Source organism: Pseudorca crassidens, chromosome 5 (assembly GCF_039906515.1).
Source record: "Pseudorca crassidens isolate mPseCra1 chromosome 5, mPseCra1.hap1, whole genome shotgun sequence".
In the NCBI taxonomy this organism is placed as follows: Eukaryota; Metazoa; Chordata; class Mammalia; order Artiodactyla; family Delphinidae; genus Pseudorca; species Pseudorca crassidens.
The window spans coordinates 101,257,022-101,274,169 of NC_090300.1; the positions used below are offsets into that span (position 1 = coordinate 101,257,022).

General features: G+C 38.5%; 1 protein-coding gene across 19 annotated transcripts in view; it reads left to right on the forward strand.

Annotated features, from left to right (window-relative positions):
* ABI3BP (ABI family member 3 binding protein) overlaps positions 1–17,148 on the forward strand; it is a 262,442-nt gene that overhangs the window by 84,810 nt on the left and 160,484 nt on the right. For all 19 annotated transcript variants that reach the window (XM_067739084.1, XM_067739065.1, XM_067739077.1 and 16 more), the window contains exons 3-4: positions 7,214–7,282; positions 11,270–11,402. In XM_067739084.1, the coding sequence (XP_067595185.1) occupies positions 7,214–7,282; positions 11,270–11,402 (202 nt within the window). The remainder of the gene's footprint in view (positions 1–7,213; positions 7,283–11,269; positions 11,403–17,148) is intronic.

A 17,148-nucleotide genomic window follows, 5' to 3' on the forward strand; every position in this document is an offset into this window, starting at 1 on the left:
AATATCTTTTCCTTAAGACTCTTTCACTGCCCCCACAGTTTTCAAAATCCCAAGGAGCTGGTACAGTCCCAATGGAGGCCCATCCAACTTATGCATGCTGTATGGCTTAGTTACATTCAAGACCACCTCGCCTGCACTAAGCCCTGTTGTTGGCTGGTCCTCCACCACTGTATCAGGTGCCTGCTGGCCAAAATCCCTGCATGGGCGAGCACAGCTGCTCAGAGGACACCCGTTCTGTGAACAAGCCTCTGGCTCAGTGCCCAGTGTTCTCCTTGGCAGGTTTCCAGGGCGGCAGCTCAAGGGTCTTACTCTCCAGCCCATCCTAAGACTCCATCTACCTCCGGAGAGCAAGAGGAGATTCCAGCCTCCACTGGGGACCCAGAGGGAGTTGTCTCCCTCCTGTTTGGGGATGAACCGAGGATTAAGCCTCAGTGTTGTTGTTGTTGTTGTTGTTGTTGTTGTTGTTGTTGTTGTTGTTTTGCGGTACACGAGCCTCTCACTGTTGTGACCTCTCCCGTTGCGGAGCACAGGCTCCGGACACGCAGGCTCAGTGGCCATGGCTCACGGGCCCAGCCGCTCCGTGGCATGTGGGATCTTCCCGGACTGGGGCACGAACCCGTGTCCCCTGCATCGGCAGGCAGACTCTCAACCACTGCGCCACCAGGGAAGCCCCCTCAGTGTTGTTTTTAAACGTCCAAATCACGATAGAAACAGTCTGGCCTCCTTCAAAAATAAACCTAACTACTGACAAAAGGTGTTTATGGACTGTCTTTAACAGGCTCAAAGTTACTTGGAAATTGATTTTGATTTTGAAACTTCTCTCTGCGCCTTGAACAGTGTCTGGGATGATGTCCACCTTCCCTGATTGAGTCCAGAGGGTCCCAGATCTTTAAAGCAAAAGGGTGAGAGCAGAGTGGTGCCTGGCCCTCTCCTGCTAGAGTAAAGCCTGCACACCCTCCACAGATCTGGTCTCTGACAGGATGTTTGCAAGCCAGCTGTCTTTAGCTTATGGAGAAGGTGGCTCTCTGTATATTGTGATTTCAGGGACAGAAGAAAGGAATTAGGAAGGGTGCTAGGCCAAAAGATTCTCCCCATTGGTTACTTGATGCCATGTATATATTCAGTAGAGGACATATGCTTGTCTTTTATGTAATTAAAATAGAACAGATCATGAGTAGGGGTAGTGTATTAATATGAATTCACTCATGCTAAGTTGTAAATAGTTGCTTTTGTGATCCTCTCTAAGAACAAATGAAAATAAGATTGATGAGGATTACCACATCTGGTAAAGAGATAGTCAAAGAGGGAAATGGACATGGAAGCTTAAATCTGGGGCCTTCATAAGCAAGTTTGTTCTAACTCACAATTCTGGTAAGCTTGGCTTTAGGTGTAAATATTCCAGTAATGCTTCCAATCCACTGCCTCGGTTTATATATTCCTACATCATTGGAGTAAAAGAATATGTAATATAATTGGTTACATCATTCTTTGTTTATTTTCCTAATCCATGTCTCAGGCACTCAATAAAAATGCTGAAGCAGGTTACAAAATAAAATCCTAGTGTAACATTTAAAAATATTTAGTAATAAAAGGGACAGAATAATGAGGGTTCAATATTCTGATAAAGCCAGGGAGTTACTCAACAGAAATGTATGTTTAGGGTCCTGCATGTTTAAAAAACGTGGTTCAGATATTTTACAGTAGGTTTTATCATATTGAGGAAGTATTCCATTAAATCCGTATTAATTAAGAATTGATGTTGAATTTTGTCAAATGCCTTTTCAGCACTTGTGGAAATCGGTGCTTTTTTTTCTCTTTACGTTCCTGGAATAAACTACACTTAGCTGTAATGTACTATTATGTGCTGCCAGATTCAGCTTGTCAATATATTTTACAGGATTTTTTGCATTGATATTTGTGAGCAAGTATTGTTAAAGAAAAATTATTCGGTGACACTTGTTAAAGATGGTAAGGAAGACTTTATTCAAGGGGGAGGGGGTTCTTGTGATAGATATAGGGAAAATTGCAGTGTTGTCTTGTAGTGAGGGAGAGAAATTGGGCTCAACTCCAAATATAACAAGGAAAAGTGGGAATTATAGCTAAGGAGCAGAGTAGGAGTGAATGGATGGAAAATTACTAAAAGGAAACGTCAGGGGTCAGGGAGGATTCTGGCGAAACTGACCTAACAGGGTTCTTGATGTAGATAGGCCAGGGTGATCAGATATCATCTGTGAGATGGAGGGTGATGAGGAACTTGATTGGATACCAAGTGTAATCAAGTATGGAAGATGGCGGATTCTGGCTCAACTGTCTCAGGATTCCTGCTCTAATTGGACAATGCAGAAATGAACACAGAAGCCCAAATGTCAGAGCCTAGTTGAGCAAGAGCTCAGAAGAGCCTGATAAGAGTTTGGTCAAGAGAGAGAATCTTTGTCAGGGTGGGGTGTAATTTTCTTTTTTAGTGAAATTTTTGCATTTTGAAATCTTTGCTTGCTTTAAAAAAAAAAAAACGGTTTTGGGCTTCCCTGGTGGCGCGGTGGTTGAGAGTCTGCCTGCTAATGCAGGGGACACGGGTTCGAGCCCTGGTCTGGGAGGATCCCACATGCCGCAGAGCAACTGGGCACGTGAGCCACAACTACTGAGCTTGCGCATCTGGAGCCTGTGCTTCGCAACAAGAGAGGCCGCCATAGTGAGAGGCCCGCGCACTGCGATGAAGAGTGGCCCCCGCTTGCCACAACTAGAGAAAGCCCCCGCACAGAAACGAAGACGCACACAGCAAAAATAAATAAATTAATTAATAAACTCCTACCACCAACATCTTCTTTAAAAAAACAAAACAAAAACGGTTTTGAACATTTTCCTTTTAAAATATGTCCTCAGGGCTCTTAGGACACAAAATTCTGCTTTTAAGAAATCATCATTATGATTGCTAACATTAAATTAGCACTTTCTGCGAATAATCATTACTAAAACCCCTATGAGCCCAGGTACTATGAGTTTTCAATTTTGCATGTGAGGAACTAGGTGCACTGATGTTAAGTATTTTTCCTTGTACTAGCAACTAGCTGAGCAGGATTTGAGTGCAGGCTCCAGGGTCCATGCTCTTACCCAGAAATTTAGTCTGTGATGAAACCAAACTGTTAAAAAGATGACAGGGGTAAAGTACATTATTTTGTTTGTTCAGGTCCCTTACCTGATTTCCTTTAGGATCATCCTGGCTTATTTTGTTTCTTTTGTGGAAACTCGCATGGCAGGAAAAGGAGAAAAAACCTCACTACGACACCATCCTGAAGGAGTGTGGCTTGCAATGCAAATGTCCCCTAACAAAAATGTGAGAATTAGGATTTTTTGAGCAGAGCGAGTATGGGAAGATTATTTGTGTTACCAAAAAATCTAGGACTTTATAAAGAATTTCAATAGTAGATTTCCTTAAACAGGAAGCTGTCTGTATCCTCCACCACAGGGCATTCAAAATATGAAGCAAATTAGATTTAATTAGTCTGCAACATTGTCAGGAATGGAAAAAGTGTCAAGGTAACTGCATTCTATACATTTTCTTAATATTTCTTAATAATACACATTCTCTAAAAAGTAGTTGATTTTGGCATGTGTTGCCAAAATTTCTGATCAGGCTACAGTGTATATATTTCCAGACTGCTACAAATCCACAAAGAATTTCATAGTGCAGAACAGAAATAGAAATCTTGTTTTTCAGTTGTTCTATTTTTCCACGTCTGTGTTCCCAACTGAACATAAAGACTACTGAAATGAGTGAATTTGGAAGTTTTTAATGAGAGTGAGAGCCAGCATATGCACCCAAGTCCCGACATCTGTTCCAATTTGTAATTGGCTGTAACAGCCTATGCTCTATGCAGAACAACTGTGATCATAACAAAAATTACGTTTAAATTGCTCATGTAACCATATGTCTCAGATCATGGCACTGTCTTTAGCTTCTATGTGTGTTATTTTTCTAGTATTTCAGGCCTTTTTTTTAAAAAAAAAAAAACCACTGAGGTATAGTTGAATTAACGTGTATCAAGGAAGGAAATAAAAGGCTAACTCTACTCTGCCACAGTGAGAACAATTTAAGAAAAATGGGATTTAGCTTTGTTTTCTAGAAGTGAGTTCCAGAGACTTATTAAAAGGGCATTTTGGGGACAAGATTAAGAGCTACATAATTTGCAGGGCCAAGTGCAAAATAAAAACACAGGGTCCATGGCTCAAAAACCAGGAAAAAATGTCATTAAAGGTACTAAAATATAAAGTGTTTTCCAGTTTCTCAACTTGTCATGGTGCTCTTTTATTTGCTATTTAAGGTCATTTAAGTAAAGAAAAATGACGAGTAAATTATTAGTATTTCTTTATATTGCGCAGTGCTAGTTTTAAATGCAAATGTAAGATCCTTTAAGTCCTAAGCAGAATCACTAAAATGCCACAATTTGTATTTTGTAGTTCATGCATACGTACTTTATTCTTGCCACACTAGTGGAAATGCACAGAACTCAACTTTTTGATGCTTGCTCATTCTGCTAATACCCTCTGCCTTCCACTTACTCACGAGTGAGGGAGAACTGAAAACAAAAGGAAGCAGGGGTTTCTCTAGCTTTTCCTTTCCCTCTGTGTCCTAATTTTCAGTGTCAGTGTCTGGCTAATACAGGAAAGGAACATGAATAAGAAAGGACATGATAGGATTCTTTGGTCATTTTTGTTTCTTAAAATGCTGTTGCCTTCTTTCTGCATTTGAAGCAAGTTCTGGTTCAAATGGAAGTGTGACCTCACAGGGCTGTCAGTTTCCCTTCCACAGACCCTTACTCAGTGGTAGATGTAATACGCTTACCTTATTTGACCTTTGAGTCTTACTGGACTCCCACACGACATGGGCCCTTTGGAATGCTATGCTAATGGGTACCTAGAATGCTATACATGGATGGAAGGAAGTGCAGACATGCATTATTGTTCTCATCTGCTCTGCTCACACTCATGCTCCATTATCCCATTGGACAGCCCTTATAAAACATGAATTCAAAGATAAAAGTATTAAGAATTTCATGATGGTGACAGCAGGATATTAAACTAAGCGTGGGACCCTTCTGAACATGGGGCCCATGTGACTGTACATGCTGCCCATGAGGCTGACCCTGCCTCAGTGACCTCATCTACAAATTGGGATGAGAATAGTTCTTGTCAGGTAGGATTGCCATGAGGAGTAACTAAATTATGAATATAATGTATCCAGCACATAGGAAGTACTCAACACACAGTAGTTTCTTAATACCTATATTGCTCTATATCCCAAATAAAATCAGGAAATGGTTATTATATTGTTACTAGAGAACTTGATTTAAGTTGAGCTTTTCCTTATATAAGCTCCACTAAGCAAGATATGCTTTCAAATACATGAGACTGAAACACAGCGAACGCTCCCTTATCTGTATTTTGGTTATTAGGCACCAATACGATCAATGAGCCAAAGCTCTGAGGTCAATTCAAGAGGTTACCTGGTTTATCTTTTGCAGTGGTAATTACTGCAGCAGGTTATAGCAAATAGGGCCTGGTGAGGTGTCCAGGAAAAAGACAAAGGCTTGAGTCATTAAACATGGTTGAAGGCCAGGTTGTCTCTGGCTGAGAATGAGGTCAGCCCCATAAAGCCTTGGGCTTCAAACACATGGAGGGGAGATATTTGAAAGAAAACAAAGACATGAGCTCCGTCTGAGCAAGTAGGAGTGAACTGCGATTGACTACAGCATCTGGATGAAGTGTGGTGTAGAATGAGTTCCAGGATCCAGAGTTACTGAAGAAATATTGTAGATAGTACCCATCAATCAATTGATTAATCCAATAGAGCTGCTTATAAAATGCTATTTTATATGCCCAGAGTGTATTTGGTTTATTTTTACACTGTGTATAGACCAACCATTCCTCTTTTTTTTTTTTTTTTTTTTTTTTTGCGGTACGTGGGCCTCTCACTGTTGTGGCCTCTCCCGTTGTGGAGCACAGGCTCTGGACGTGCAGGCTCAGCGGCCATGGCTCACGGACCTAGCCAATCCACGGCATGTGGGATCTTCCCGGACCAGGGCACAAACCCGTGTCCCCTGCATGCATCGGCAGGCGGACTCTCAACCACTGCGCCACCAGGGAAGCCCCAACCATTCCTCTTGAAAACATCAATTTTAAAAACTTTGATAAATTATCAGCCCCTGATTGAGTTAACACATATTGATTGTCTAAGTATCATTTTATTTAAAACCTAAATATTTTAATTTTTATTTATTTTTTTTACTGTCCACATTTTAATTTTTATATTTTTAGGTTGTTAAAATTTATTGAAGTGTATTTGATTTACAATGTTGTGTTTAATTTCTGCTGTACAGTAAAGTCACTCAGTTATACATACACGTATTCTTGTTCATATTCTTTCCCATTATGTTTATCACAGGATATTGAATATAGTTCCCTGGGCTATACAGTAGGACCTTGTCATTACTATTCAATGTTTTGATGAATACAGACACCTGTGTACCTTAAAATTGTCAAGACACCAGCCCACAGATTTCCCTCATAAAACCTAAATCTTTTTAAAAGAGATTCTCTATTTTCCATTGGTATATTTTAGGTGAAAATTATACCAACTTAAATTGTGATTTTGTTTAAAAATTGTTCATGAAAATGATTGATTGGATGTGATAACAGACTGAAATGCAAACAGGATAAAAAAATAGGTAGGATGTTATGAATATTCAGATTCCCGAGAAAGTGAGCAATTTCAGATCATTCAACAGGTGAGACTCTTGTGTCCTGCACGAGTATGATTTTCCTTCTCTGACTTTGAAGCACCAGACTGACCCTCTGTGAGGAGTAGGATAACAAAAGAAATATGATCTGATTTTTAAAAAAGTCTCTTCGCAGAGAAAAGGACTGATGAAAATGTGGCATGAAATCTGTGTCTAGCATAATTCTTTTAAGACTTCTCCCTGACTCCTGTCCATGGGGTTTTGAAAATCTGGATTTAATTTTCATTTTAAAAACTTAATGGCCTGGACTATCCCGAGAAATTTGAACTTTCTGAATTCCTGGGCCCTCTCACCCACCCGTGCTGTGGTTACGATGACTAAAGCTGACTAAAGCTGGGAACACTGATTCAGGAATGGGTTTGCTGTCATGAACTCTGTTCGCAAAGAATCTTACTGATAAATAATGTTACTGTTTCCAGATGCTGAGCCTAAATATCTGATAGTCGTGCGGCCCGCTCCTCCTCCCAGCCAAAAGAAGTCATGCTCAGGTATTTTTGTTGATTTTTTTTTGTAATTAACTTTAAAGCATGCCTTTTCGTCTCTTTTCTACCCACAAAGACCACGTGGCTTGGGGATGTCTCAGGAATATAGGTTAGAAGATGTACCATGCCCAGCAGACCCCCGTCAACACAACCCTGCTTGGGGAGTAGCATAGCCTGGTGGGAGAGGCTCTTGGGGTCTTTTCCAGCCTCACCAGAACAAACTGCAGGGATTGAGGCAAATTATTGAACCTCTCTGTGCCTCCATTCTGACGTATGGTAGGGTCTGCGTGAGGATTAAATGAGTCCACAAATACGCAACACATAAGACAGGCCTGGCCCAGAGCAAGTGCTCATTTAGAGTTAACTCCTGTTGGCCTGTCTCTATTTTGTAATGTGTGAACTAAAGCCCGCTCTTGTGCCTTTCAGATTTTTTAGGGCAAAATTTGATGTCTAACTTTTGCTGAAGGAAACTGTTGACATTTCAAAAGCATAACTCATTTACGTGTGTGTTAAATGGGTTGGAACTTGGATTTTATTTACACCTCTTCCTTCTAAATCTCTTGTATTTAGTCAAACATAGAAAATAGGACTTCTTTCATAAAACAGCAGTGCAACACCCATCTTCCCAGGGCTAGGGAGACTTAAAACAGGAAAGTAGATACCATATGTATAAAAAAGTAGAAACATTTCTGCATGACTAAGGAAGATTAAAATCCTATGTTGTCCCGGGACTTCCCTGATGGGCCCGTTCTGCCTGCCAATGCAGGGGACATGGGTTCGATCCCTGGTCCAGGAAGATCCCACATGCTGCGGAGCAACTAAGCCCGCGCGCCACGACTACTGAGCCCACACATCCTAGAGCCCATGGGCCACAACTACTGAGCCCATGTGCCGCAACTACTGAAGCCCGCGTGCCTAGAGCCCATGCTCCGCAACAAGAGAAGCCACCACAATGAGAACACTGCATAGCACAACGAAGAGTAGCCCCCACTCGCCACAACTAGAGAAAGCCCGCACGCAGCAACGAAGACCCAACACAGCCCCCCCCAAAAAATCCTATGTTGTCCCAATTTCACTGCTAAAATTTCTTCTCAGATCAAATAAGGAAGCCGTTGCTATTACGAAGGACTGATAGAACTATAAATATGCTTTTAACATCTGATGTCACATCTTACTACTCTAGATAAAGTTGATCATAGTACTTTTTTCTTTTTCATGTTCTAATATGAACTGTTCTCAAAATAATTATTTCCTAATCATATTTGTCTTTTACAGTACTCTGGTTGCCACACAGAAAAAAGGATCTTTCTTAAAGGGATGAGAAGGGTTGGGGGAACGTACAGATATTCACATACACTGAACAAAGGCGCCCTTTGCAGCTCTGTATTCTGTCTCCTAGGTGTATTAGCCATGCCTGGTTACCAGAAATCAGTTGCCACTATCCCCTCCCCTCCTTCTGTTGGTTTTCTTTTCTTTTTAGAGAAGCAACAAATGGTCAAGTATTTTGAGAAATACAGATCCTTTTCCTTGACGTCTTATATTATCCCAAAGTGCAAGGAAAATTTCAATCAGTACTTACAACTTACTAATGGTAGTCGTCCAGGCAGCTTTCCATACACTTGAAAAGAAACGTACTCTCATCAATATTTCAAGATTCTATTTCAGAATATTTAACAATAAAGTCAGGAAGCATGAGTATGGTTTTATGGGATTCTGGCTTCATAGTCACTGAACTTTTTCTTAATATGATTATAAAACAAATATACAAAAAGAAGTAAGGAAGGTCAAGAGAGTGATTACAACTTAATAGCATTTTATAACTTCGTTTCATTTGGGGGCTTCTGTGACGCTGGCCTTAGAGATTATTTTTCAGTATGATGACCAACACAGGAAATTGTTTCATCCCACTCAGGATATAATACCCCACCTTTCCTTTCAGGCAACAGATATAATTTTTGTTTTTATAATCTGCATTTAAGAGTGATGTAATGAGTCATGGATTAGCTTCCATTCATTTTATATTTGTATCTGCCACATAAATTTTAATTATTTAATCATTTTTAAAGTAAGATCCAAACTTAGTGAAATAATTATTTGATAGTCATGTAAACCTTAGGTTCCTTGGGGGAAAAAAATGTACCTTTTTTCTCTAAGTGGCATTATCTTCATACATTGTGAGCTAAGCCAGTGATATAGTAAAAAGAAAAGTAGATTATAATTCAGGAGACCTGGATTTGAATCTTAACCTTGGACAACCTTGAAACTACTCTGGGCCTTGTTTTTCATCTATAAAATGAGACAGCTGTGTTACGTGAAAATCAACGCAGGGGTGAAAAAAGACTTATCAGAATCACCTCAGGGCTTTTTCAAGCTACCCGTGTCCCCCACCTTTATCTCAGATTCTAATCTGCCCTCCTTGGGGGCCAAACTTGAACCCTTTGAATCATAGATAAGGTACTGTTGCAGGTGGATCTGGACAGATTTTCAGAGAAGTATAGTTGCATGTTTGCAAGTAATTAAACAATAACCATCTTTGAAAATTATTTAAGATATCTTTTAAAAATTCATCTATGTCACAGTGAAGTAACTTTCCACCACTAGGTTGTGTATATTCTTGTTTCAGAGGGCTTTTCCGCTAGAATAACAACTTATACAACTTAAATCTGACAGAAGCAACAGTCATGGCACAATTTTCAAGGGTATTTGGTTCAGATAACCTTAGCTAAGCTCATACAAGGGGTACCCTCCTACCCACCTTCTAAAGGTCACAGGCCATTTTGCTGTTTGGCTCACTCTACAGTAGATGAAGATAAAATTTCTTTTTATAGCAAATATACGTAGTATCATGAAATGAAAAAGAATTAATGGAAATACAAAGCATATATGTTTTACATTAGTGCTGCATAATTTTATTAGGTCCCATTGGATTTTTAATTAATCCTATTAGATTGTACCCTGATTTCTTTTATGAGCCAGTGTTGGTTTCCATGGTTGAAAATCTTCCCTCCTCTTTTTCACTCTCCTCCCATGCCTGCAATTTCAAATATTTTTGAAAAAGCAAATGTCTGCACCCCCACCACATACTTGAAAAGAATATAGAATGGTATATCAGCATCACTTTTAGCATTGCCCCAATCCAGTTAGTCTTATCAGAATAACTGTGCTTCCTGTATTATTCGTACTCTTCCAGCAGTATTAAAAATGTGTGCACCTTTTCCATTTAGATACTCACTGTAAAAAAAAAAAAGGCTATTACAATGGTCTCACAAGGGATTTTACACTTCCAAATAGTTTTTTTTAAAAAAGACTATAACCTGCAACCTACATGGTAAGCTTTCTTTTCTAAGGTGTTATTTCACACTAATTCACAGTCCCAGGGGAAGAAAAAGCATAATTTATTTTGTCTGTAAAAGAAAATTGAGTATATATATATATCTATATGTATATATATGTATATATATGCCTATATGTGTGTGTGTTTATTTCATTGATAATAGCCAAGACCTCCATATTCATCCCTGACTCGCAAGAAAATAAAAACTAGGAATGTATATAGTTTATATGAGTATACACACACACACACACACACACACACACATAAATCTCAAAAGGGTATTTCATTTGATTCCTGCTTAAATTCATGGGCAAACCATTATTAATATTTGTGCACTATATAAAAAGAAAAGGAACTTAATGCTTTCACATTCTTCATCTCTTGCTAAATTACCTTTGTCTATTTTACCCAAATCATAAAGCACTTCCCTGGTGGTCCAGTGGCTGAGACTCTGCACTCCAGGAGACTCCAGTTCGATCCCTGGTCAGGGAACTAGGTCCCACATGCCACAACTAGGAGTTTGCATGCCTCAACTAAGGATCCCGCATGCCTCAACTAAGACCCAGTGCAGCCAAATAAATAAATATTTTAAAAATTATTTTTAAAAAAGAAAATACACTAAATATTAACGAGAATTAACCTGTCTGTTACCTCCGCAGGTAAAGCACGATCTCGCAAACCTCTCCAGCTGGTGGTTGGCACTCTGACACCAAGCTCAGTCTTCCTGTCCTGGGGCTTCCTCATCAACCCTCACCATGACTGGACATTGCCAAGTCACTGTCCCAATGACAGGTAGTTCACCATTATGGAAAATTTTGTTTTTTGTCTGAAAATTGGCACTTGCTTTCAATAGTATCTGCACATGCTTTAGAAGAATGTGTAAATGGCAGGAGCATCAGTATTTACAGATCAGCTATTAGCTGTAGAGCCTGATCTAGGTGTAAGGGGAATGAAGATACATTAGTCAGGATCCCTACCCTTCAGGGAGTTACACCTATCTGAATAGAAGACACATGCAAGTATTTTTTTCTTTCTGAAGAAAAAACTAGAAAGGAAAATAAGCCAAATAGCAAGTGGGGTTATCAGTGATAAGTGTAAAAAAAAAAAAAATCAGAGGATGAGGTTGAAAGCACTTAGTAGAGACTGTTAAAAGTTGCAAAGCTTCATCTTTGGTTTGAAAACGATGGATCTTTGATCTGTCAGTTGACGAAGTGCTAAAACAGTAGTTCTCTCAGTGTGGTCCCTAAACTAAGCAGCGTCAGCCTCAATAAACATCACTTGGGAAATTATAAAAAATGGAAATTCTCAGGTCTCCAGACCTACTGAATCAGAAACTTCACCTAAGCTTAGGGATCATTGACTTAGAAAACTGGAGGGAGGAACACATGGAGAAATGTAGGTCAAGGAAAAGCACAGTTGGAAATGAAGCTACCATCTTCTTTGGCAGAACAAAATAAGAAAAACCTAAGTTTATTTTTAAATTACTGCCATTCATCCATCCAGCATATGTAGTTGGCATTGTCTATGTGCTGGGCACTGTATAAATGCTGAACCATGATTCTAAACTGGGTATAAGATGATATTTGCTTTTCATAAGTATTTACTACAGTAGCTTCAAAATTCAAAACTTTGCATCTGACAATCAAAATTTTCAAGCTTCAACCAAGGAGTTTTTATTTTAGAAGATTTTTTTTTAATTTTAAATACTCAAAGTGACTTAAATGTTTAAGATTTGTTTCATTACTTTTTTACATAAAAAACTTTGTTATTGAGGAATAATTTAAACCTAGTAAAATGCACAGATCTTAGGTGTACAATTTAATCAATTACAAAAAAAGGTGTGTAACCATGTACTGTACACCCCATCAAGACATAAAACATTTTCATTACTCCAGAAAGTACTAGAGTTGGCCACTCTAGAATTCCATATAAACAGAATCATAAAGTATGTTCTCTTTTTGTGTCTATCTTATTTATTCAGCATGTTTTTTGAGATTCATTCATGACATTGCAAGTATAAATAGTTCATTCCTTTTTTATTCCTGAGTAGTATTCCATTATGTGAATATTTCAGAATTTATTGATCCATTTTCTTGACGGTGGACACCTGAATTGTGTCTTGTTTTTTGGTTATTTTGAATATAAATTTTATAAACATTTTTGTATAAGACTCTTGTAGATATATCTTTTAATTTCTCTTAGATCAATACCTAAAAGTAGAATTGCTATGTCACAGGGAAGATGTATATTTGATTTTTTTTGGCCTAATTTTTCCATTTAAATTCCCACAAGCAGTATCTGGTTGCTCCACATCTGCACCAGCATTTTGTGTGATCAACATTTTTCATTTTAGCTATTCTAGTGTAGTCATATCTCATTACCATTTTAATATGTATTTCCCTTGTACTAAAGATATCGAAAACATTTTCATGTACTTTTTTTGCTTTATATCTATTTTTTATAGTGCTTTATTTCTTTTTATTTGTCTTAATTGAACAGAAAAGAAAGAGCTTTAAAATGTTTGTAAGTTCTCAGAAGTACCTTTCATATGACTTTGATTAAGAAGTCTAAACTAAGAAAGAAAAAAATTAAATTTTCTTTCACATGTCCATAGTTCTGAAGGAAGAAATTCTTGGAAAAAGTATGTAGAAGATATGCCAAAACTAAATTTTTTGAAAAGTAATTTTGAGCTGTTTCAAAGAATCTGAACTATTCCTTATTTCAACCACTACTAAACCCATAACTTACTTTGTTTGGAAATGGACTCTTGAAAGAACTTTCTTTCTTGTGATAACTTCAGTTTCTAATGGGTTCACAGGGTGCCAGTGCTGAGAAAACAAACACTTAAGGGTTGCTTTCTTTTCCTTTTTTTAGTCTCTTACTAAGAAAGAAAGAAGGAAAACAAAGAAGGGAGGGGAGGGGATGGGCAGGAAGGGTAGAAGGGAAGGATGGAGACCTGATACTCTTGTAACAAAATGTAGCTGATTTTAATGGTTACTCAACTTGCTTGATAAATCCATGAGGTTCAGTAACTTGCAAATTCATATAGCAGGATTTGGATACAATTTCCTCCCCTGTCCTCAAGCCTTTTCTTCAATTTCACTTGGTTCTGCTGACCCCTCCATGAAACGACATATCTGATGATTGATTCTAATTGATAGAGGTTGCCACGGTTTGACAGCACAAGGAGATAATGAATATGAAGAAGGTAGAGGAACAGTTGCCCGGATAGAGTTAGAATTTTATCCAAGGCAATTGACTTGAAGGCCCCAAGCTACTCAGACAATGTGTATACCTCACCCTCTCATCCCCTTGCCCATACACCCTGGCTCTGCTCTTCTCATCAAATAGATGGAGTCATGCCCATCAAATCACAATATTTAAAATAAATAATTCTACCTAGAATGAAGTTTTTTAAAAGATTCAATAATAACATGTCAAGATGCTTGCCAAGTTTCAAACGTGAGTATGTGGGAGGATCAAAGTATCCTTGACAGAAATAGGGAATTGCTAGGACATGACTAAAGGGGAAGAATTAAATGGTAATGACAAAAAGAAGCATTTGGAGTCCTTGTGAATTTTATTTACCCATCCCTCCTTTCTCCCTAGTTAGAACAGTTAATAAAGAGCTGACATTTGAGAAAAAATAATAGTCCTTATTTAAAAGCTCTGGAAATACTGTACATATTATAAGCACCCAAATAAATCCACCAGAACAACTGGTGGATTGGTGTACTTAGATGCAGAATTGGAGAAATCCACCCTCATATGATTAGGTAGATGGTATTGTTTAGAATTTAGATTAATCCAGTAGGTTAGAGTAAGCAATAATAGTTACAGGGAATGATTCCTCCTTGAAAATTAGAAGATTAGTACAGCTCAAGTTTTCCTTCAGGAGCATATTCTGACAAAACTGTTGGAATCTGAATGCCCTTGGCTTGCTACAGGAACATCAACTGATGTCATTTTAATCCATTTAACTCTAATATTTGGCACTATGTGTAAAGTCTGTTTTTTTTTAAAACAGAATCATTTCACATTGGTTTGTATAGCATCGTTTAGTAATTTGCATATTACTATGCAAGTGCAAGTTATTGGAAAGGTTTCTTTACACTATACTTTGACTTTTTTTACATTTTATTTATTTATTCATTTTTGGCTGTGTTGGATCTTCGTTTCTGTGTGAGGGCTTTCTCTAGTTGTGGCGAGCGGGGGCCACTCTTCATTGCGGTGCGCAGGCCTCTCACTGTCGCGGCCTCTCTTGTTGCGGAGCACAAGCTCCAGACGCGCAGGCTCAGTTGTTGTGGCTCATGGGTCTAGTTGCTCCGCGGCATGTGGGATCTTCCCAGACCAGGGCTCGAACCCGTGTCCCCTGTATTGGCAGGCAGACTCTCAACCACTGCACCACCAGGGAAGCCCCTATACTTTGACTTTTGACTTTATATATCAAAGCTCTCGTGTGGTGAGTTTCTAATGAGAAAACCTCTGTTTTCTGTTTTATTTGTTTTAAGCTTCGAAACATTAATGAGTCACTTTATCCTTGGTTGTATGTTTCCATTCCTATTTGCATAGGGTCCATATGGTTCTCCCATATTTTTAGAGCCTTTTCTGAGTTCACATTCTTTGGAGAGTAGATGTACCTAATTTACAGTTTTTATTCTTAATGGGCTTTGAAAGGAAGAATGTACATGTTTGTCCTCAATATATCTAAGGTCAAAAGAAAGCTTTCCAGATTGGCCCAGATGAAGAGTTAAAACCACAATTTATTTCACCATTAATAGCATATTTTTCCTTCCCATGTTTCCAGCTTGTTAAAGTGTTCAAGATTGCCTTAGTTCTCACTCCTTTGCCAACTTATTAAAGCTTTATGATTCTTTTAGAATTTTCTTTTCACATTTTCTAACACGTTCACATTGTACTTACTTGCTCTTAATGTACAGTGAGGGCCCTCCTTTTTGGCTGGTCCCGGGCTGACTCTTGCCTTTTTTTTTTTTCTTTATCCCAAGTTGTTAAGAAGTGAATATTTTTGATGTCTGGAAATTCTCACTTGATTTAGCCCAATGCCTTGTTACCCATTTGTCTTGCCATGTAAATTTTAAGCTCTGTGAGGATAGGGACCATGGGTATCTTAATCCACCATTGTTTCCTCAGTCCCCAGGCCAGCATCTGGCACATAGTAGGCCTTCAGTAAATTTATACTGAATGAATAAACAGTAAAATGTTAGCATTTTCACTTTTATGCCTTACCATTACTTCAAACGTAGAACAAAATTGAACTCATACTTTTCTCTTGAAATATCAGTTCCCCTATTACTTTCTGAAGTATCATAATTCTTTCACTCTCCATAATTTGAAACTTCATGAATTTTTAAATTCTTCATTTCCTATAGGTATTGAGGCTCTGAGTTACATTGGTTTTGCCTTTGAGAAGTACCCATATTAGTATCTTTATCTTCTGCTTCTCCATTTCCATGTCAATGATTCCAATCCAGACACTCCTTACCTTACCCTGCATCCTGGGAATAGCATCCTGGCTACTGACCCTGACTCTTTTCGTATCCCAATCCATCCTGGTTTCTGCAATACTGAAGACAATTTAGGCTATTTGCCGTCAGCTCACTGTTTCTTCATCCCACATTTAGTTTTAACTCTCTTCTGTTCTTACCAAGGAAAATGTTTCTGACTTCAGACAGTGCTCATCATCTGGTCGCTTCCATATTCCATAAGCCTTTGATCTTTTACATTTGCCTCTTTACTGATATTGGTGCCCTGCCTCTTGCTTACAAACATGCTCAAGATTTCCCTACTCCCAAACAACATCTTCTGTTGACTGTGTTATATCTTCTAGGCTACTTTTCAGACTCTTCTCTTAATTCCAAAACTTATCAGATTAATGTGCTCTCATATTCTTGACTTCTCTACCACACTCACAGTCTTTATTCTCTTTCACTGGCTTCGGTCCTCTTTTTACCATTCCACTGAAACTTCTCTTGGTGATCTAGCAATTAATTGCTAGATCCAGTAGAGTTTTCTCAGTTCTTATCCTTTTAAACCTCTTTGTGGGAATTTTGGCCATCCTCCCATTCTTGAATTCTTTCTTCCTTTGAAATTTTTATTTCAATTTTCCTCTTACCCTCTTCCTCTTATGTTTTGCTTACTTGTTATCCTGTCTCTCAAATGTGGAATAGAGATATATCCTTGGATGTCCACCTATGTATCCTCCTTATCTCAGCTATAAGCCATGTCTTTATCACCTCTATATAGAACAGTGATTCTCAAAGTTTGACATACTTGCAAACCATGTGGGAGATATTGAACTTTGACGTACTTGCAAATCATGTGGGAGATATTGTTAAAATGTGGGTTCTGATTCCACAGTCCTTAGGAATAACCTGAGATAGTGCATTTCTAAAACCTCCCAGGAATTTCTGACGTTGCTGTTCTACAAGCAATAGCAGGAGTGGTATAAAGATGTAAATGACTTCCAATGCTAAACCTCTGACCTTGACCCAATTCCAAAGTTCTAAGAGTGTATTTT